Source organism: Oncorhynchus nerka, linkage group LG7 (assembly GCF_034236695.1).
Source record: "Oncorhynchus nerka isolate Pitt River linkage group LG7, Oner_Uvic_2.0, whole genome shotgun sequence".
Lineage (NCBI taxonomy): Eukaryota > Metazoa > Chordata > Actinopteri > Salmoniformes > Salmonidae > Oncorhynchus > Oncorhynchus nerka.
The window spans coordinates 26,838,226-26,859,598 of NC_088402.1; the positions used below are offsets into that span (position 1 = coordinate 26,838,226).

General features: G+C 47.6%; 1 protein-coding gene across 4 annotated transcripts in view; it reads right to left on the bottom strand.

The window, feature by feature from the left end:
- Positions 1-21,373, bottom strand: part of LOC115131778 (triple functional domain protein) — a 158,852-nt gene that overhangs the window by 74,559 nt on the left and 62,920 nt on the right. For all 4 annotated transcript variants that reach the window (XM_065020368.1, XM_065020367.1, XM_065020369.1 and 1 more), the window contains exon 4: positions 9,934-10,048. In XM_065020368.1, the coding sequence (XP_064876440.1) occupies positions 9,934-10,048 (115 nt within the window). The remainder of the gene's footprint in view (positions 1-9,933; positions 10,049-21,373) is intronic.

Genomic DNA, 21,373 nt, shown 5'->3' on the forward strand with positions numbered 1-21,373 from the left:
GAGAAAGAGGGAGGATGGTGAGTGGGAGGTAGAGAAAGAGGGAGGATGGTGAGTGGGAGGTAGAGAAAGAGGGAGGATGGTGAGTGGGAGGTAGAGAAAGAGGGAGGATGGTGAGTGGGAGGTAGAGAAAGAGGGAGGATGGTGAGTGGGAGGTAGAGAAAGAGGGAGGATGGTGAGTGGGAGGTAGAGAAAGAGGGAGGATGGTGAGTGGGAGGTAGAGAAAGAGGGAGGATGGTGAGTGGGAGGTAGAGAAAGAGGGAGGATGGTGAGTGGGAGGTAGAGAAAGAGGGAGGATGGTGAGTGGGAGGTAGAGAAAGAGGGAGGATGGTGAGTGGGAGGTAGAGAAAGAGGGAGGATGGTGAGTGGGAGGTAGAGAAAGAAGGAGGTTGGTGAGTGGGAGGTAGAGAAAGAGGGAGGATGGTGAGTGGGAGGTAGAGAAAGAGGGAGGATGGTGAGTGGGAGGTAGAGAAAGAGGGAGGATGGTGAGTGGGAGGTAGAGAAAGAGGGAGGATGGTGAGTGGGAGGTAGAGAAAGCGGGAGGATGGTGAGTGAGAGGTAGAGAAAGAGGGAGGATGGTGAGTGGGAGGTAGAGAAAGCGGGAAGGGAGGAGGGAGAGAGAATCAAAACAAACCATGAGATGGTGATGACGCATTTTCTGTACTGTGAGAAGCACAGAATACGCACTACGAATTCACACACACACACCCACACACACATACAGAATGACAAATCACAAAAAACCTACAGTGATTTCCATCCAGATTGATTTTTCTTCCAATCAGAATAATGACCAAAAGGAAGCAAAAAAAGAGACTCAATCAGCATCAAGACTGTAGTTCAACTAAGATTCTCCCCACAGCATCACACATCTCCTGCATGGCTAGTAATAAACACTGCATCTAGTTATCTCCCCCTCTCTCTCTATTCCCCCTCTTTCTCTTCTCTCGTTCTCTATTCCCCCCCTCTTTCTCTTCTCTTGTTCTCTATTCCCTCTCTCTATTCCCCCTCTCTTTCTCTCTATTCCCTCTCTCTCACTATATTCCTCCTCTCCCTCCCTCACGGCTGACCTCAACACTCAGACCCAGAGAGTTTCATATCTCAAGAGAATACACACAATTCCTCCCTACTTCACTCACTCTCTTTCTAGAGCTATCCTTTATCTCCCTTAATCCTTTATCCCTCTCTCATTTCCATATTCCCTCCTAACACGAGCTTTCTGGATTCCTTCCCTTTCTATCCAGCCTTCCCTCCTTTCTTTCTAATGCCTGTCTGTCAGCAACTCTGACTCCCACTACACTGAGCAGAGTGAGAGAGGAGAGGAGAGAGAGGAAAGAGGAGAGAGGAGAGAGCAGAGGAGAAGAGAGAGCAGAGAGGAGAGGAGAGAGGATCGAGGAGAGGAGGGGAATCACAAATAAGGTAACAGAGAAAGTGGGGAGCGAGAGATCTAGATTTTATCTACATAAGAGAGCGAGAGAGTAGAAGAAGCGTTAAAATAGTTTTTGTAAAGAGAGACGTACCTAGGAGAGAGCAGCAGCGTACAGACCTACTCATCCGCAGCTATCATCACAACTACTGAGCTGATCGAGCAACCGTACCGCCTCTGCGACACTCTGTTGTACTCAAACAAACACACACACTCCTCCCTCTGTGCTTTAATCCCTTGCTCTCTCCCGCTCCATGTTCCACACACTCTCTACCCTCCCTCACTCCCTCCTTTTCCTTTGGACCCTCCCTCACGCCAACTCTCCATCCTGCTCACCAGCCTCCCTCACTCCGACGCTCAATCTCTCCAACCATTGATATCTTCCTCTATTCATTTCTCTCTCTCTCTAGCCATTAGTCTCCCTCCATCCAATGGTCTCTCTCTCCATCCATTGGTCACTCTCTCAATTAATTTCTCTCTCGCTCTACCCATTGGTATCTCTCCATCCAATGGTCTCTCTCCATCCATTTGCATCTCTATCTATTCATTTCTCTCTCTCCATCCATTTGTGTCTCTCTCAAAAAATTTGTCTCCCTTTCCATCCATTTGTCTCTCTCTATTCGTGTCTCTCTCTCCACCCATTTGTCTCTCTCTCTATTCATTTGTCTCTCTCTATTCGTGTCTCTCTCTCCATCCATTTGTCTCTCTCTATTTGTGTCTCTCTCTCCATCCATTTGTCTCTCTCTCCATCCATTTGTCTCTCTCTCTCCATCCATTTGTCTCTCTCTATTCATTTATCTCTCTCTATTCATTTGTCTCTCTCTCCATCCATTGTCTCTCTCTCTATTCATTTGTCTCTCTCTCCATCCATTGTCTCTCTCTCTATTCATTTGTCTCTCTCTCCATCCATTTGTCTCTCTCTCTCCATCCATTTGTCTCTCTCTATTCATTTGTCTCTCTCTCTATTCATTTGTCTCTCTCTCCATCCATTTGTCTCTCTCTCTCCATCCATTTGTCTCTCTCTATTCATTTGTCTCTCTCTCCATCCATTGTCTCTCTCTCTATTCATTTGTCTCTCTCTCCATCCATTGTCTCTCTCTCTATTCATTTGTCTCTCTCTCCATCCATTTGTCTCTCTCTCTATTTATTTGTCTCTCTCTCTATTCATTTGTCTCTCTCTCCATCCATTTGTCTCTCTCTCTCTATATTCATTTGTCTCTCTCTCTCCATCCATTTGTCTCTCTCTCTCTCTATTCATTTGTCTCTCTCTCTCCATCCATTTGTCTCTCTCTCTCTATATTCATTTGTCTCTCTCTCTCTATTCATTTGTCTCTCTCTCTCTCCATCCATTTGTCTCTCTCTCTATTCATTTGTCTCTCTCTCTCTATTCATTTGTCTCTCTCTCTCTCCATCCATTTGTCTCTCTCTCTATCCATTTGTCTCTCTCTTTATCCATTTGTCTCTCTCTCTATTCATTTGTCTCTCTCTCTATCCATTTGTCTCTCTCTCTCTATTCATTTGTCTCTCTCTTTATCCATTTGTCTCTCTCTCTCTATTCATTTGTCTCTCTCTTTATCCATTTGTCTCTCTCTCTCCATCCATTTGTCTCTCTCTCTCTATTCATTTGTCTCTCTCTCTATCCATTTGTCTCTCTCTTTATCCATTTGTCTCTCTCTCTCTATTCATTTGTCTCTCTCTCCATCCATTTGTCTCTCTCTCCATCCATTTGTCTCTCTCTCTCTATTCATTTGTCTCTCTCTCTATCCATTTGTCTCTCTCTCTCTATTCATTTGTCTCTCTCTCTCTATTCATTTGTCTCTCTCTCTCTATTCATTTGTCTCTCTCTCTATCCATTTGTCTCTCTCTCTTTATCCATTTGTCTCTCTCTCTCTATTCATTTGTCTCTCTCTTTATCCATTTGTCTCTCTCTCTCTATTCATTTGTCTCTCTCTCTATGCATTTGTCTCTCTCTTTATCCATTTGTCTCTCTCTCTATTCATTTGTCTCTCTCTCTCTCCATCCATTTGTCTCTCTCTCTATCCATTTGTCTCTCTCTTTATCCATTTGTCTCTCTCTCTCTATTCATGTCTCTCTCTCTCTATCCATTTGTCTCTCTCTCTCTATTCATTTGTCTCTCTCTTTATCCATTTGTCTCTCTCTCTCTATTCATTTGTCTCTCTCTCTATTCATTTGTCTCTCTCTTTATCCATTTGTCTCTCTCTCTATTCATTTGTCTCTCTCTCTCTATTCATTTGTCTCCCGCTCTCTCTATTCAATTGTCTCTCTCTCTATATATGTCTCTCTCTCCATTAATTTGTCTCTCTTTCTCCATTCATTTGTGTCTCTCTCTCTATCCATGTGTCTCTCTCTCTCTCCATCCATTTGTCTCTATCTATTTGTCTCCCGCTCTCTCCATTCAATTGTCTCTCTCTCTCTATATATTTGTCTCTCGCTCCATTCATTTGTCTCTCTCTCCATTCATTTGTCTCTCTCTCCATCCATTTGTCTCTATCTATTTGTCTCCCGCTCTCTCCATTCAATTGTCTCTCTCTCTCTATATATTTGTCTCTCGCTCCATTCATTTGTCTCTCTCTCTATCCATTTGTCTCTCTCCACCCATTTGGCTCCTCTCTCTACATCCACGTGTCTCTCTTTCTTTTCAATTGTCTGTCTCTCTCGATTAATTTGTCTCTCTCTCCCTCGCTCTCTATCCATTTGTCTCCCTCTCTAACCATTGGTCTCTCTCCATCCATTTCTCTCTCTCTCCATCCATTTGTCTCTCTATCAATTTTCTCTCTATCTCTCTCTATGAATTTGTGTGTCTCACTCTATCCATTTGTCTCTCAATTCATTTCTCTCTCTCGCTCTCTTCAGTTCTCTCTCTATATTCATTTGTCTCTCTACAATTAATTTCCCTCTCTCAATTATTTTGCCTCTCTCTCTCTCTCAATTAATTTGCCTCTCTCTCTCTCTCAATTAATTTGCCTCTCTCTCTCTCTCAATTAATTTGCCTCTCTCTCTCTCAATTAATTTGCCTCTCTCTCTCTCTCAATTAATTTGCCTCTCTCTCTCTCTCAATTATTTTGCCTCTCTCTCTCTCTCAATTAATTTGCCTCTCTCTCTCTCAATTAATTTGCCTCTCTCTCTCTCTCAATTATTTTGCCTCTCTCTCTCTCTCAATTAATTTGCCTCTCTCTCTCTCAATTAATTTGCCTCTCTCTCTCTCTCAATTAATTTGCCTCTCTCTCTCTCTCTCAATTCATTTGCCTCTCTCTCTCTCTCTCAATTCATTTGCCTCTCTCTCTCTCTCAATTAATTTGCCTCTCTCTCTCTCAATTAATTTGCCTCTCTCTCTCTCTCAATTCATTTGCCTCTCTCTCTCTCTCAATTCATTTGCCTCTCTCTCTCTCTCTCTATTCATTTGTCTCTCTCTCTCTATCCATTTGTCTCTCTCTCTCTATTCATTTGTCTCTATCTTTATCCATTTGTCTCTCTCTCTCTATTCATTTGTCTCTCTCTCTATTCATTTGTCTCTCTCTTTATCCATTTGTCTCTCTCTCTATTCATTTGTCTCTCTCTCTCTATTCATTTGTCTCCCGCTCTCTCTATTCAATTGTCTCTCTCTCTATATATGTCTCTCTCTCCATTAATTTGTCTCTCTTTCTCCATTCATTTGTGTCTCTCTCTCTATCCATGTGTCTCTCTCTCTCTCCATCCATTTGTCTCTATCTATTTGTCTCCCGCTCTCTCCATTCAATTGTCTCTCTCTCTCTATATATTTGTCTCTCGCTCCATTCATTTGTCTCTCTCTCCATTCATTTGTCTCTCTCTCCATCCATTTGTCTCTATCTATTTGTCTCCCGCTCTCTCCATTCAATTGTCTCTCTCTCTCTATATATTTGTCTCTCGCTCCATTCATTTGTCTCTCTCTCTATCCATTTGTCTCTCTCCACCCATTTGGCTCCCTCTCTCTACATCCACGTGTCTCTCTTTCTTTTCAATTGTCTGTCTCTCTCGATTAATTTGTCTCTCTCTCCCTCGCTCTCTATCCATTTGTCTCCCTCTCTAACCATTGGTCTCTCTCCATCCATTTCTCTCTCTCTCCATCCATTTGTCTCTCTATCAATTTTTCTCTCTATCTCTCTCTATGAATTTGTGTGTCTCACTCTATCCATTTGTCTCTCAATTCATTTCTCTCTCTCGCTCTCTTCAGTTCTCTCTCTATATTCATTTGTCTCTCTCGCAATTAATTTCCCTCTCTCAATTATTTTGCCTCTCTCTCTCTCTCAATTAATTTGCCTCTCTCTCTCTCTCAATTAATTTGCCTCTCTCTCTCTCTCAATTAATTTGCCTCTCTCTCTCTCTCAATTAATTTGCCTCTCTCTCTCTCAATTAATTTGCCTCTCTCTCTCTCTCAATTAATTTGCCTCTCTCTCTCTCTCAATTATTTTGCCTCTCTCTCTCTCTCAATTAATTTGCCTCTCTCTCTCTCAATTAATTTGCCTCTCTCTCTCTCTCAATTATTTTGCCTCTCTCTCTCTCTCAATTAATTTGCCTCTCTCTCTCTCAATTAATTTGCCTCTCTCTCTCTCTCAATTAATTTGCCTCTCTCTCTCTCTCAATTCATTTGCCTCTCTCTCTCTCTCTCAATTCATTTGCCTCTCTCTCTCTCTCAATTAATTTGCCTCTCTCTCTCTCAATTAATTTGCCTCTCTCTCTCTCTCAATTAATTTGCCTCTCTCTCTCTCTCAATTAATTTGCCTCTCTCTCTCTCTCTATTCATTTGTCTCTCTCTCTCTATCCATTTGTCTCTCTCTCTCTATTCATTTGTCTCTCTCTTTATCCATTTGTCTCTCTCTCTCTATTCATTTGTCTCTCTCTCTATTCATTTGTCTCTCTCTTTATCCATTTGTCTCTCTCTCTATTCATTTTCTCTCTCTCTCTATTCATTTGTCTCCCGCTCTCTCTATTCAATTGTCTCTCTCTCTATATATGTCTCTCTCTCCATTAATTTGTCTCTCTTTCTCCATTCATTTGTGTCTCTCTCTCTATCCATGTGTCTCTCTCTCTCTCCATCCATTTGTCTCTATCTATTTGTCTCCCGCTCTCTCCATTCAATTGTCTCTCTCTCTCTATATATTTGTCTCTCGCTCCATTCATTTGTCTCTCTCTCCATTCATTTGTCTCTCTCTCCATCCATTTGTCTCTATCTATTTGTCTCCCGCTCTCTCCATTCAATTGTCTCTCTCTCTCTATATATTTGTCTCTCGCTCCATTCATTTGTCTCTCTCTCTATCCATGTCTCTCTCCACCCATTTGGCTCCCTCTCTCTACATCCACGTGTCTCTCTTTCTTTTCAATTGTCTGTCTCTCTCGATTAATTTGTCTCTCTCTCCCTCGCTCTCTATCCATTTGTCTCCCTCTCTAACCATTGGTCTCTCTCCATCCATTTCTCTCTCTCTCCATCCATTTGTCTCTCTATCAATTTTTCTCTCTATCTCTCTCTATGAATTTGTGTGTCTCACTCTATCCATTTGTCTCTCAATTCATTTCTCTCTCTCGCTCTCTTCAGTTCTCTCTCTATATTCATTTGTCTCTCTCGCAATTAATTTCCCTCTCTCAATTATTTTGCCTCTCTCTCTCTCTCAATTAATTTGCCTCTCTCTCTCTCTCAATTAATTTGCCTCTCTCTCTCTCTCAATTAATTTGCCTCTCTCTCTCTCTCAATTAATTTGCCTCTCTCTCTCTCAATTAATTTGCCTCTCTCTCTCTCTCTCAATTAATTTGCCTCTCTCTCTCTCTCAATTATTTTGCCTCTCTCTCTCTCTCAATTAATTTGCCTCTCTCTCTCTCAATTAATTTGCCTCTCTCTCTCTCTCAATTATTTTGCCTCTCTCTCTCTCTCAATTAATTTGCCTCTCTCTCTCTCAATTAATTTGCCTCTCTCTCTCTCTCAATTAATTTGCCTCTCTCTCTCTCTCAATTCATTTGCCTCTCTCTCTCTCTCTCAATTCATTTGCTTCTCTCTCTCAATTAATTTCTCTTTTTCCATTGATTTGCCTCGCTCTCTCAATTCATTTTCATCTCTCTCTATCCATTTGTCTCCATCTCTCCATCCATTTGTCTCTCGCGCTCAATTCATTTGCCTCTCTCTCTCAATTCATTTGCCTCTCTCTCTCAATTCATTTGCCTCTCTCTCTCAATTCATTTTCATCTCTCTCAATTCATTTGCCTCTCTCTCTCAATTCATTTGCCTCTCTCTCTCAATTCATTTGCCTCTCTCTCAATTCATTTGCCTCTCTCTCTCAATTCATTTGCCTCTCTCTCAATTAATTTGCCTCTCTCTCTCAATTCATTTGCCTCTCTCTCTCAATTCATTTGCCTCTCTCTCTCAATTCATTTGCCTCTCTCTCTCAATTCATTTGCCTCTCTCTCTCAATTCATTTTCATCTCTCTCAATTCATTTGCCTCTCTCTCTCAATTCATTTGCCTCTCTCTCTCAATTCATTTGCCTCTCTCTCTCAATTCATTTGCCTCTCTCTCTCAATTCATTTGCCTCTCTCTCAATTCATTTGCCTCTCTCTCAATTCATTTGCCTCTCTCGCTCAATTCATTTGCCTCTCTCGCAATTCATTTGCATCTCTCTCTCAATTCATTTGCCTCTCTCTCTCAATTAATTTGCCTCTCTCTCAATTCATTTGTCTCTCTCTCTATTCATTTGTCTCTCTCTCTCCATCCATTTGTCTCTCTCTCTCCATCCATTTGTCTCTCTCTCCATCCATTTGTCTCTCTCTCAATTAATTTGCCTCTCTCTCTCAATTAATTTGTCTCTCTCTCCATCCATTTGTCTCTCTCTCAATTAATTTGTCTCTCTCTCCATCCATTTGTCTCTCTCTCCATCCATTTGTCTCTCTCTCTATTCATTTGTCTCTCTATCTATTCATTTGTCTCTCTCTCCATCCATTTGTCTCTCTCTCCATCCATTTGTCTCTCTCTCAATTAATTTGCCTCTCTCTCTCAATTCATTTGTCTCTCTCTCCATCCATTTGTCTCTCTCTCTATTCATTTGTCTCTCTCTCCATCCATTTGTCTCTCTCTCCATCCATTTGTCTCTCTCTCCATCCATTTGTCTCTCTCTCTATTCATTTTACTCTCCCTCTATTCATGTCTCTATCCATTGTCGCTCTCTCTATTCATTTTACTCTCTCTATTCATTTTACTCTCCATCTATTCATTTTACTCTCCCTCTATTCATTTTACTCTCCTGCTATTAGTCTCTCTCCCTCTATTCATTTGTCTCTCTCTCTATCCATGTGTCTCTCTCTTTATCCATTTGTCTCCCTCTATTCATTTTACCCTCCCTCTATTCATGTCTCTATCCATTTGTCGCTCTCTCTATTCATTTTACTCTCCCTCTATTCATTTTACTCTCCCTCCATCCATTTGTCTCTCTCCATCCATTTGTCTCTCTCTATTCATTTGTCTCTCTCTATTCATTTGTCTCTCTCCATTCATTTGTCTCTCTCCATTCATTTGTCTCTCTCTCCATCGATCTCTCACCATCCATTGGTCTCTCTCTCCATCATTTTACTCTCCCTCTATTCATTTCACTCTCCCTCTATTCATTTCACTCTCCCTCTATTCATTTCACTCTCCCTCTATTCATGTCTCTCTATCCATTTGTCGCTCTCTCTATTAATTTTACTCTCCCTCTATTAATTTTACTCTCCCGCTAATCATTGGTCTCCCTATTCATTTTACTCACCCTCTATTCATGTCTCTCTCTATGCATTTGACGCTCTCTCTATTAATTTTACTCTTCCTCTATTCATTTTACTCTTCCTCTATTCATTTTACTCTCCCTCTATTCATGTCTCTCTCTATCCATTTGTCTCTCCCTCTATTCATTTTACTCTCCCTCTATTCATTTTACTCTCCCTCTATTCATTTTACTCTCCCGCTAATCATTGGTCTCTATCCATTTGTCTCTCGCTCCCTCTATCCATTTGTCTCTCGCTCCCTCTATCCATGTGTCTGTGCCTCCATCCATGTGTCTGTGCCTCCATCCATGTGTCTGTGCCTCCATCCATGTGTCTGTGCCTCCATCCATGTGTCTTCCATCCATGTGTCTGTGCCTCCATCCATGTGTCTGTGCCTCCATCCATGTGTCTGTGCCTCCATCCATGTGTCTGTCTCCAGTGACAGTGTGGAGGAAGGGTTCTTGGCAACACAGGAGCTGCAGCAGGTATTCTGGCCCACAATTTATCTCTCTCCATTTTCACCCCCCCTCCCACTCTCTCCCTCTCTCTCCATTTTCATCCCCCCTCCCACTCTCACCCTCTCTCTCCATTTTCATCCCCCCTCCCACTCTCTCTCTCCATTTTCATCCCCCCTCCCACTCTCTCCCACTCTCTTGTGGTTGGTTAAAGATCTGAATCCAAGAGACTAAAACAACCATAGAAATACACACAATACGTATGCATGCAGATACTGTACACTCAAACACGTACTTGGGGATGCCAGCAAGGTATGCTATGAGAGTTCGGAGGTCGTCAGCTCGTATTCTGTCGTGATTACTGCGTGATGGAAACGTTAACACTGGACCACCGCGTCTGTCTCTGCCCCCTGGAACACACCGGATAAAACAGTCAGCTTAGAGAGTACACACACACACACACACACACACACACACACACACACACACACACACACACACACACACACACACAGGATAAAACAGTCAGCTTAGAGAGTGAACACATCGGATAAAACAGTCAGCTTAGAGAGTGAACACATCGGATAAAACAGTCAGCTTAGAGAGTGAACACACACACACAGGATAAAACAGTCAGCTTAGAGAGTGAACACATCGGATAAAACAGTCAGCTTAGAGAGTGAACACATCGGATAAAACAGTCAGCTTAGAGAGTGAACACACACACACACACACACAGGATAAAACAGTCAGCTTAGAGAGTGAACACACACACGAAGAAACACATTATGAAACAGTCAGCTTAGAGAGAGAGTGAACACACACACACACACGATAAAACATTCAGCTGAGAACACAGTCCAGTGTATACGCACACGCACACACACACACACACACACACACAGGATAAAACAGTCAGCTTAGAGAGTGAACACATCGGATAAAACAGTCAGCTTAGAGAGTGAACACATCGGATAAAACAGTCAGCTTAGAGAGTGAACACACACACACACACACAGGATAAAACAGTCAGCTTAGAGAGTGAACACACACACACATACACACAGGATAAAACAGTCAGCTTAGAGAGTGAACAAACACACAGAGACACAGGATAAAAGAGTCAGCTTAGAGACTGAACACCCAGGATAAAACAGTCAGCTTAGAGAGTGAACACACACACACACACACACGAGACACAGGATAAAACAGTCAGCTTAGAGAGTGAACACACACACGAAGAAACACATTATGAAACAGTCAGCTTAGAGAGAGAGTGAACACACACACACACAATAAAACATTCAGCTGAGAACACAGTCCAGTGTATACGCACACGCACACACACACACACACAAACCTCTGCCTCCTGGTGGAAATAGAGAGAAACACATGAGAGTTTATATATTCCCATGAGTATGATCGTGGCCATATGACAGCATTATCTCACTAACAGGTACTCAGAATGGCAGGGAAAACATCATTGTATAAGGCAGACTATGTAAAAAGCAATAGGCCTATACAGAAATATCAGTATTTCTATAGAAATCCATCAGTAATTTCTTTGACTATGTTAATGTGTGTTAGGTTGACCTAGCAGTAGCTGGATAAACTAATCTATACATTCCTCAACATTTCTTCAAAATTCAATAGATTCCTCTTTCCTTCCTACACCACCCTCTTCCTTTCCCCCCCTCGCTACCTCCCTCCTTTCAAAATAAATGACTTTATCAAAATGCATTATGGGAAATGGTTAAGACAGACAGTAACACATCGCTATAGCAACCACTCTCTTCCTCTATTTCTCGCTTCTGTTCATTATGGTCCGTCTGTCAGTGACCTTGGCTACACACTAGGGGAGAATGGAGTCAGACAAAAGAGGAATGACACACACATACACACACAAAATCAAAATCACACAAAGACATCATTTTCAACACTAAAATAGTTTAGAACTTGCAGATGAGGGGTCAAAGGTCAAGCATATGGGGTCTGACCTCTCAGTAGCCACGGGTCACAGCAATAAACTCTCACAATCAGAATGCATGTGTGTGTAGCTCCATGCCTGGTAGAGGTCAGTGTGTGTAGCTCCATGCCTGGTAGAGGTCAGTGTGTGTAGCTCCATGCCTGGTAGAGGTCAGTGTGTGTAGCTCCATGCCTGGTAGAGGTCAGTGTGTGTAGCTCCATGCCTGGTAGAGGTCAGTGTGTGTAGCTCCATGCCTGGTAGAGGTCAGTGTGTGTAGCAGCATGCCTGGTAGAGGTCAGTGTGTGTAGCTCCTTGCCTGGTAGAGGTCAGTGTGTGTAGCTCTATGCCTGGTAGAGGTCAGTGTGTGTAGCTCTATGCCTGGTAGAGGTCAGTGTGTGTAGCAGAATGCCTGGTAGAGGTCAGTGTGTGTAGCAGCATGCCTGGTAGAGGTCAGTGTGTGTAGCAGCATGCCTGGTAGAGGTCAGTGTGTGTAGCTCCTTGCCTGGTAGAGGTCAGTGTGTGTAGCTCCTTGCCTGGTAGAGGTCAGTGTGTGTAGCTCTATGCCTGGTAGAGGTCAGTGTGTGTAGCTCCATGCCTGGTAGAGGTCAGTGTGTGTAGCTCCATGCCTGGTAGAGGTCAGTGTGTGTAGCTCCATGCCTGGTAGAGGTCAGTGTGTGTAGCTCCATGCCTGGTAGAGGTCAGTGTGTGTAGCTCCATGCCTGGTAGAGGTCAGTGTGTGTAGCTCCTTGCCTGGTAGAGGTCAGTGTGTGTAGCTCTATGCCTGGTAGAGGTCAGTGTGTGTAGCTCCATGCCTGGTAGAGGTCAGTGTGTGTAGCTCCATGCCTGGTAGAGGTCAGTGTGTGTAGCAGCATGCCTGGTAGAGGTCAGTGTGTGTAGCTCTATGCCTGGTAGAGGTCAGTGTGTGTAGCAGCATGCCTGGTAGAGGTCAGTGTGTGTAGCTCTATGCCTGGTAGAGGTCAGTGTGTGTAGCTCTATGCCTGGTAGAGGTCAGTGTGTGTAGCTCCATGCCTGGTAGAAGTCAGTGTGTGTAGCTCTATGCCTGGTAGAGGTCAGTGTGTGTAGCTCTATGCCTGGTAGAGGTCAGTGTGTGTAGCTCCATGCCTGGTAGAGGTCAGTGTGTGTAGCTCCATGCCTGGTAGAGGTCAGAGTGTGTAGCTCCTTGCCTGGTAGAGGTCAGTGTGTGTAGCTCTATGCCTGGTAGAGGTCAGTGTGTGTAGCTCTATGCCTGGTAGAGGTCAGTGTGTGTAGCAGCATGCCTGGTAGAGGTCAGTGTGTGTAGCTCTATGCCTGGTAGAGGTCAGTGTGTGTAGCAGCATGCCTGGTAGAGGTCAGTGTGTGTAGCTCCTTGCCTGGTAGAGGTCAGTGTGTGTAGCTCCTTGCCTGGTAGAGGTCAGTGTGTGTAGCTCTATGCCTGGTAGAGGTCAGTGTGTGTAGCTCATGCCTGGTGTGTAGCTCCTTGCCTGGTAGAGGTCAGTGTGTGTAGTGCCTGGTAGAGGTCAGTGTGTGTAGCTCTATGCCTGGTAGAGGTCAGTGTGTGTAGCTCTATGCCTGGTAGAGGTCAGTGTGTGTAGCTCTATGCCTGGTAGAGGTCAGTGTGTGTAGCAGCATGCCTGGTAGAGGTCAGTGTGTGTAGCTCCATGCCTGGTAGAGGTCAGTGTGTGTAGCTCCATGCCTGGTAGAGGTCAGTGTGTGTAGCTCCATGCCTGGTAGAGGTCAGTGTGTGTAGCTCCATGCCTGGTAGAGGTCAGTGTGTGTAGCTCCATGCCTGGTAGAGGTCAGTGTGTGTAGCTCCATGCCTGGTAGAGGTCAGTGTGTGTAGCTCCATGCCTGGTAGAGGTCAGTGTGTGTAGCTCCATGCCTGGTAGAGGTCAGTGTGTGTAGCTCCATGCCTGGTAGAGGTCAGTGTGTGTAGCTCCATGCCTGGTAGAGGTCAGTGTGTGTAGCTCATGCCTGGTAGAGGTCAGTGTGTGTAGCAGCATGCCTGGTAGAGGTCAGTGTGTGTAGCTCTATGCCTGGTAGAGGTCAGTGTGTGTAGCAGCATGCCTGGTAGAGGTCAGTGTGTGTAGCTCCATGCCTGGTAGAGGTCAGTGTGTGTAGCAGCATGCCTGGTAGAGGTCAGTGTGTGTAGCTCCTTGCCTGGTAGAGGTCAGTGTGTGTAGCTCCTTGCCTGGTAGAGGTCAGTGTGTGTAGCTCTATGCCTGGTAGAGGTCAGTGTGTGTGTGCCTGTAGAGGCTAGCTCTATGCCTGGTAGAGGTCAGTGTGTGTAGCTCCATGCCTGGTAGAGGTCAGTGTGTGTAGCTCTATGCCTGGTAGAGGTCAGTGTGTGTAGCTCCATAGAGGTCAGTGTGTGTAGCTCCATGCCTGGTAGAGGTCAGTGTGTGTAGCTCCATGCCTGGTAGAGGTCAGTGTGTGTAGCTCCATGCCTGGTAGAGGTCAGTGTGTGTAGCTCCTTGCCTGGTAGAGGTCAGTGTGTGTAGCTCTATGCCTGGTAGAGGTCAGTGTGTGTAGCTCCATGCCTGGTAGAGGTCAGTGTGTGTAGCTCTATGCCTGGTAGAGGTCAGTGTGTGTAGCAGCATGCCTGGTAGAGGTCAGTGTGTGTAGCTCCATGCCTGGTAGAGGTCAGTGTGTGTAGCTCCTTGCCTGGTAGAGGTCAGTGTGTGTAGCTCATGCCTGGTAGAGGTCAGTGTGTGTAGCTCCATGCCTGGTAGAGGTCAGTGTGTGTAGCAGCATGCCTGGTAGAGGTCAGTGTGTGTAGCTCTATGCCTGGTAGAGGTCAGTGTGTGTAGCAGCATGCCTGGTAGAGGTCAGTGTGTGTAGCTCCATGCCTGGTAGAGGTCAGTGTGTGTAGCTCCATGCCTGGTAGAGGTCAGTGTGTGTAGCTCCATGCCTGGTAGAGGTCAGTGTGTGTAGCTCCATGCCTGGTAGAGGTCAGTGTGTGTAGCTCCATGCCTGGTAGAGGTCAGTGTGTGTAGCTCCATGCCTGGTAGAGGTCAGTGTGTGTAGCTCCATGCCTGGTAGAGGAGGTCATGCCTGGTAGCAGCATGCCTGGTCAGTGTGTGTAGCTCCATGCCTGGTAGAGGTCAGTGTGTGTAGCTCCATGCCTGGTAGAGGTCAGTGTGTGTAGCTCCATGCCTGGTAGAGGTCAGTGTGTGTAGCTCCATGCCTGGTAGAGGTCAGTGTGTGTAGCTCCATGCCTGGTAGAGGTCAGTGTGTGTAGCAGCATGCCTGGTAGAGGTCAGTGTGTGTAGCTCCATGCCTGGTAGAGGTCAGTGTGTGTAGCTCCATGCCTGGTAGAGGTCAGTGTGTGTAGCTCCATGCCTGGTAGAGGTCAGTGTGTGTAGCTCCATGCCTGGTAGAGGTCAGTGTGTGTAGCTCCATGCCTGGTAGAGGTCAGTGTGTGTAGCTCCATGCCTGGTAGAGGTCAGTGTGTGTAGCTCCATGCCTGGTAGAGGTCAGTGTGTGTAGCTCCATGCCTGGTAGAGGTCAGTGTGTGTAGCTCCATGCCTGGTAGAGGTCCTCCATGCCTGGTAGAGGTCAGTGTGTGTAGCTCCATGCCTGGTAGAGGTCAGTGTGTGTAGCTCCATGCCTGGTAGAGGTCAGTGTGTGTAGCTCTATGCCTGGTAGAGGTCAGTGTGTGTAGCTCCATGCCTGGTAGAGGTCAGTGTGTGTAGCTCTATGCCTGGTAGAGGTCAGTGTGTGTAGCAGCATGCCTGGTAGAGGTCAGTGTGTGTAGCTCCATGCCTGGTAGAGGTCAGTGTGTGTAGCTCCATGCCTGGTAGAGGTCAGTGTGTGTAGCTCCATGCCTGGTAGAGGTCAGTGTGTGTAGCTCATGCCTGGTAGAGGTCAGTGTGTGTAGCTCCATGCCTGGTAGAGGTCAGTGTGTGTAGCTCCATGCCTGGTAGAGGTCAGTGTGTGTAGCTCCATGCCTGGTAGAGGTCAGTGTGTGTAGCTCCATGCCTGGTAGAGGTCAGTGTGTGTAGCTCCATGCCTGGTAGAGGTCAGTGTGTGTAGCAGCATGCCTGGTAGAGGTCAGTGTGTGTAGCTCCTTGCCTGGTAGAGGTCAGTGTGTGTAGCTCTATGCCTGGTAGAGGTCAGTGTGTGTAGCAGCATGCCTGGTAGAGGTCAGTGTGTGTAGCTCTATGCCTGGTAGAGGTCAGTGTGTGTAGCTCCATGCCTGGTAGAGGTCAGTGTGTGTAGCTCCATGCCTGGTAGAGGTCAGTGTGTGTAGCTCCATGCCTGGTAGAGGTCAGTGTGTGTAGCTCCATGCCTGGTAGAGGTCAGTGTGTGTAGCTCCATGCCTGGTAGAGGTCAGTGTGTGTAGCTCCATGCCTGGTAGAGGTCAGTGTGTGTAGCTCCATGCCTGGTAGAGGTCAGTGTGTGTAGCTCCATGCCTGGTAGAGGTCAGTGTGTGTAGCTCCATGCCTGGTAGAGGTCAGTGTGTGTAGCTCCATGCCTGGTAGAGGTCAGTGTGTGTAGCTCCATGCCTGGTAGAGGTCAGTGTGTGTAGCTCTATGCCTGGTAGAGGTCAGTGTGTGTAGCTCCATGCCTGGTAGAGGTCAGTGTGTGTAGCTCATGCCTGGTAGAGGTCAGCTCATGCCTGGTAGAGGTCAGTGTGTGTAGCAGCATGCCTGGTAGAGGTCAGTGTGTGTAGCTCCATGCCTGGTAGAGGTCAGTGTGTGTAGCTCCATGCCTGGTAGAGGTCAGTGTGTGTAGCTCCATGCCTGGTAGAGGTCAGTGTGTGTAGCTCCATGCCTGGTAGAGGTCAGTGTGTGTAGCTCCATGCCTGGTAGAGGTCAGTGTGTGTAGCTCCATGCCTGGTAGAGGTCAGTGTGTGTAGCCATGCCTGGTAGAGGTCAGTGTGTGTAGCTCCATGCCTGGTAGAGGTCAGTGTGTGTAGCTCCATGCCTGGTAGAGGTCAGTGTGTGTAGCTCCATGCCTGGTAGAGGTCAGTGTGTGTAGCTCCATGCCTGGTAGAGGTCAGTGTGTGTAGCTCCATGCCTGGTAGAGGTCAGTGTGTGTAGCTCCATGCCTGGTAGAGGTCAGTGTGTGTAGCTCCATGCCTGGTAGAGGTCAGTGTGTGTAGCTCATGCCTGGTAGAGGTCAGTGTGTGTAGCTCATGCCTGGTAGAGGTCAGTGTGTGTAGCAGCATGCCTGGTAGAGGTCAGTGTGTGTAGCTCCATGCCTGGTAGAGGTCAGTGTGTGTAGCTCCATGCCTGGTAGAGGTCAGTGTGTGTAGCTCTATGCCTGGTAGAGGTCAGTGTGTGTAGTGCCTGGTAGAGGTCAGTGTGTAGCTCTATGCCTGGTAGAGGTCAGTGTGTGTAGCTCCATGCCTGGTAGAGGTCAGTGTGTGTAGCTCCATGCCTGGTAGAGGTCAGTGTGTGTAGCTCCATGCCTGGTAGAGGTCAGTGTGTGTAGCTCCATGCCTGGTAGAGGTCAGTGTGTGTAGCTCCATGCCTGGTAGAGGTCAGTGTGTGTAGCTCCATGCCTGGTAGAGGTCAGTGTGTGTAGCTCCATGCCTGGTAGAGGTCAGTGTGTGTAGCTCCATGCCTGGTAGAGGTCAGTGTGTGTAGCTCTATGCCTGGTAGAGGTCAGTGTGTGTAGCTCCATGCCTGGTAGAGGTCAGTGTGTGTAGCTCCATGCCTGGTAGAGGTCAGTGTGTGTAGCTCCATGCCTGGTAGAGGTCAGTGTGTGTAGCTCCATGCCCTGGTAGAGGTCAGTGTGTGTAGCTCATGCCTGGTAGAGGTCAGTGTGTGTAGCTCCATGCCTGGTAGAGGTCAGTGTGTGTAGCTCCATGCCTGGTAGAGGTCAGTGTGTGTAGCTCCATGCCTGGTAGAGGTCAGTGTGTGTAGCTCCATGCCTGGTAGAGGTCAGTGTGTGTAGCTCCATGCCTGGTAGAGGTCAGTGTGTGTAGCTCCATGCCTGGTAGAGGTCAGTGTGTGTAGCTCTATGCCTGGTAGAGAGGTCAGTGTGTGTAGCTCCATGCCTGGTAGAGGTCAGTGTGTGTAGCTCCATGCCTGGTAGAGGTCAGTGTGTGTAGCTCCATGCCTGGTAGAGGTCAGTGTGTGTAGCTCCATGCCTGGTAGAGGTCAGTGTGTGTAGCTCCATGCCTGGTAGAGGTCAGTGTGTGTAGCTCTATGCCTGGTAGAGGTCAGTGTGTGTAGCTCCATGCCTGGTAGAGGTCAGTGTGTGTAGCTCCATGCCTGGTAGAGGTCAGTGTGTGTAGCTCCATGCCTGGTAGAGGTCAGTGTGTGTAGCTCCATGCCTGGTAGAGGTCAGTGTGTGTAGCTCCATGCCTGGTAGAGGTCAGTGTGTGTAGCTCCATGCCTGGTAGAGGTCAGTGTGTGTAGCTCCATGCCTGGTAGAGGTCAGTGTGTGTAGCTCCATGCCTGGTAGAGGTCAGTGTGTGTAGCTCCATGCCTGGTAGAGGTCAGTGTGTGTAGCTCCATGCCTGGTAGAGGTCAGTGTGTGTAGCTCTATGCCTGGTAGAGGTCAGTGTGTGTAGCTCCATGCCTGGTAGAGGTCAGTGTGTGTAGCTCCATGCCTGGTAGAGGTCAGTGTGTGTAGCTCCATGCCTGGTAGAGGTCAGTGTGTGTAGCTCCATGCCTGGTAGAGGTCAGTGTGTGTAGCAGCATGCCTGGTAGAGGTCAGTGTGTGTAGCTCCATGCCTGGTAGAGGTCAGTGTGTGTAGCTCTATGCCTGGTAGAGGTCAGTGTGTGTAGCTCTATGCCTGGTAGAGGTCAGTGTGTGTAGCTCTATGCCTGGTAGAGGTCAGTGTGTGTAGCAGCATGCCTGGTAGAGGTCAGTGTGTGTAGCTCCATGCCTGGTAGAGGTCAGTGTGTGTAGCTCCATGCCTGGTAGAGGTCAGTGTGTGTAGCTCCATGCCTGGTAGAGGTCAGTGTGTGTAGCTCCATGCCTGGTAGAGGTCAGTGTGTGTAGCTCCATGCCTGGTAGAGGTCAGTGTGTGTAGCTCCATGCCTGGTAGAGGTCAGTGTGTGTAGCTCCATGCCTGGTAGAGGTCAGTGTGTGTAGCTCCTTGCCTGGTAGAGGTCAGTGTGTGTAGCTCTATGCCTGGTAGAGGTCAGTGTGTGTAGCTCCATGCCTGGTAGAGGTCAGTGTGTGTAGCTCCATGCCTGGTAGAGGTCAGTGTGTGTAGCTCCTTGCCTGGTAGAGGTCAGTGTGTGTAGCTCCTTGCCTGGTAGAGGTCAGTGTGTGTAGCTCTATGCCTGGTAGAGGTCAGTGTGTGTAGCAGCATGCCTGGTAGAGGTCAGTGTGTGTAGCTCTATGCCTGGTAGAGGTCAGTGTGTGTAGCAGCATGCCTGGTAGAGGTCAGTGTGTGTAGCTCCTTGCCTGGTAGAGGTCAGTGTGTGTAGCTCCTTGCCTGGTAGATGTCAGTGTGTGTAGCTCCTTGCCTGGTAGAGGTCAGTGTGTGTAGCTCTATGCCTGGTAGAGGTCAGTGTGTGTAGCTCCATGCCTGGTAGAGGTCAGTGTGTGTAGCTCCATGCCTGGTAGAGGTCAGTGTGTGTAGCTCCATGCCTGGTAGAGGTCAGTGTGTGTAGCTCCATGCCTGGTAGAGGTCAGTGTGTGTAGCTCCATGCCTGGTAGAGGTCAGTGTGTGTAGCTCCATGCCTGGTAGAGGTCAGTGTGTGTAGCAGCATGCCTGGTAGAGGTCAGTGTGTGTAGCTCCATGCCTGGTAGAGGTCAGTGTGTGTAGCTCTATGCCTGGTAGAGGTCAGTGTGTGTAGCTCTATGCCTGGTAGACGTCAGTGTGTGTAGCAGCATGCCTGGTAGAGGTCAGTGTGTGTAGCAGCATGCCTGGTAGAGGTCAGTGTGTGTAGCTCCATGCCTGGTAGAGGTCAGTGTGTGTAGCTCCATGCCTGGTAGAGGTCAGTGTGTGTAGCTCCATGCCTGGTAGAGGTCAGTGTGTGTAGCTCCATGCCTGGTAGAGGTCAGTGTGTGTAGCTCCATGCCTGGTAGAGGTCAGTGTGTGTAGCTCCATGCCTGGTAGAGGTCAGTGTGTGTAGCTCCATGCCTGGTAGAGGTCAGTGTGTGTAGCTCCTTGCCTGGTAGAGGTCAGTGTGTGTAGCTCTATGCCTGGTAGAGGTCAGTGTGTGTAGCTCCATGCCTGGTAGAGGTCAGTGTGTGTAGCTCCATGCCTGGTAGAGGTCAGTGTGTGTAGCTCCTTGCCTGGTAGAGGTCAGTGTGTGTAGCTCTATGCCTGGTAGAGGTCAGTGTGTGTAGCTCTATGCCTGGTAGAGGTCAGTGTGTGTAGCAGCATGCCTGGTAGAGGTCAGTGTGTGTAGCTCTATGCCTGGTAGAGGTCAGTGTGTGTAGCAGCATGCCTGGTAGAGGTCAGTGTGTGTAGCTCCTTGCCTGGTAGAGGTCAGTGTGTGTAGCTCCTTGCCTGGTAGAGGTCAGTGTGTGTAGCTCCATGCCTGGTAGAGGTCAGTGTGTGTAGCTCTATGCCTGGTAGAGGTCAGTGTGTGTAGCTCTATGCCTGGTAGAGGTCAGTGTGTGTAGCTCCATGCCTGGTAGAGGTCAGTGTGTGTAGCTCTATGCCTGGTAGAGGTCAGTGTGTGTAGCTCCATGCCTGGTAGAGGTCAGTGTGTGTAGCTCCATGCCTGGTAGAGGTCAGTGTGTGTAGCTCCATGCCTGGTAGAGGTCAGTGTGTGTAGCTCCATGCCTGGTAGAGGTCAGTGTGTGTAGCTCTATGCCTGGTAGAGGTCAGTGTGTGTAGCAGCATGCCTGGTAGAGGTCAGTGTGTGTAGCTCCATGCCTGGTAGAGGTCAGTGTGTGTAGCAGCATGCCTGGTAGAGGTCAGTGTGTGTAGCTCCATGCCTGGTAGAGGTCAGTGTGTGTGTAGCTCTATGCCTGGTAGAGGTCAGTGTGTGTAGCTCCATGCCTGGTAGAGGTCAGTGTGTGTAGCTCCATGCCTGGTAGAGGTCAGTGTGTGTAGCTCTATGCCTGGTAGAGGTCAGTGTGTGTAGCTCCATGCCTGGTAGAGGTCAGTGTGTGTAGCAGCATGCCTGGTAGAGGTCAGTGTGTGTAGCAGCATGCCTGGTAGAGGTCAGTGTGTGTAGCTCCATGCCTGGTAGAGGTCAGTGTGTGTAGCTCCATGCCTGGTAGAGCTCCATGCCTGGTAGAGGTCAGTGTGTGTAGCTCCATGCCTGGTAGAGGTCAGTGTGTGTAGCTCCATGCCTGGTAGAGGTCAGTGTGTGTAGCTCCATGCCTGGTAGAGGTCAGTGTGTGTAGCTCCATGCCTGGTAGAGGTCAGTGTGTGTAGCTCTATGCCTGGTAGAGGTCAGTGTGTGTAGCTCCATGCCTGGTAGAGGTCAGTGTGCCTGTAGCATGCCTGGTAGAGGTCAGTGTGTGTAGCTCCATGCCTGGTAGAGGTCAGTGTGTGTAGCTCCATGCCTGGTAGAGGTCAGTGTGTGTAGCTCCATGCCTGGTAGAGGTCAGTGTGTGTAGCTCCATGCCTGGTAGAGGTCAGTGTGTGTAGCAGCATGCCTGGTAGAGGTCAGTGTGTGTAGCTCCATGCCTGGTAGAGGTCAGTGTGTGTAGCAGCATGCCTGGTAGAGGTCAGTGTGTGTAGCTCTATGCCTGGTAGAGGTCAGTGTGTGTAGCTCCATGCCTGGTAGAGGTCAGTGTGTGTAGCTCCATGCCTGGTAGAGGTCAGTGTGTGTAGCTCTATGCCTGGTAGAGGTCAGTGTGTGTAGCTCTATGCCTGGTAGAGGTCAGTGTGTGTAGCTCC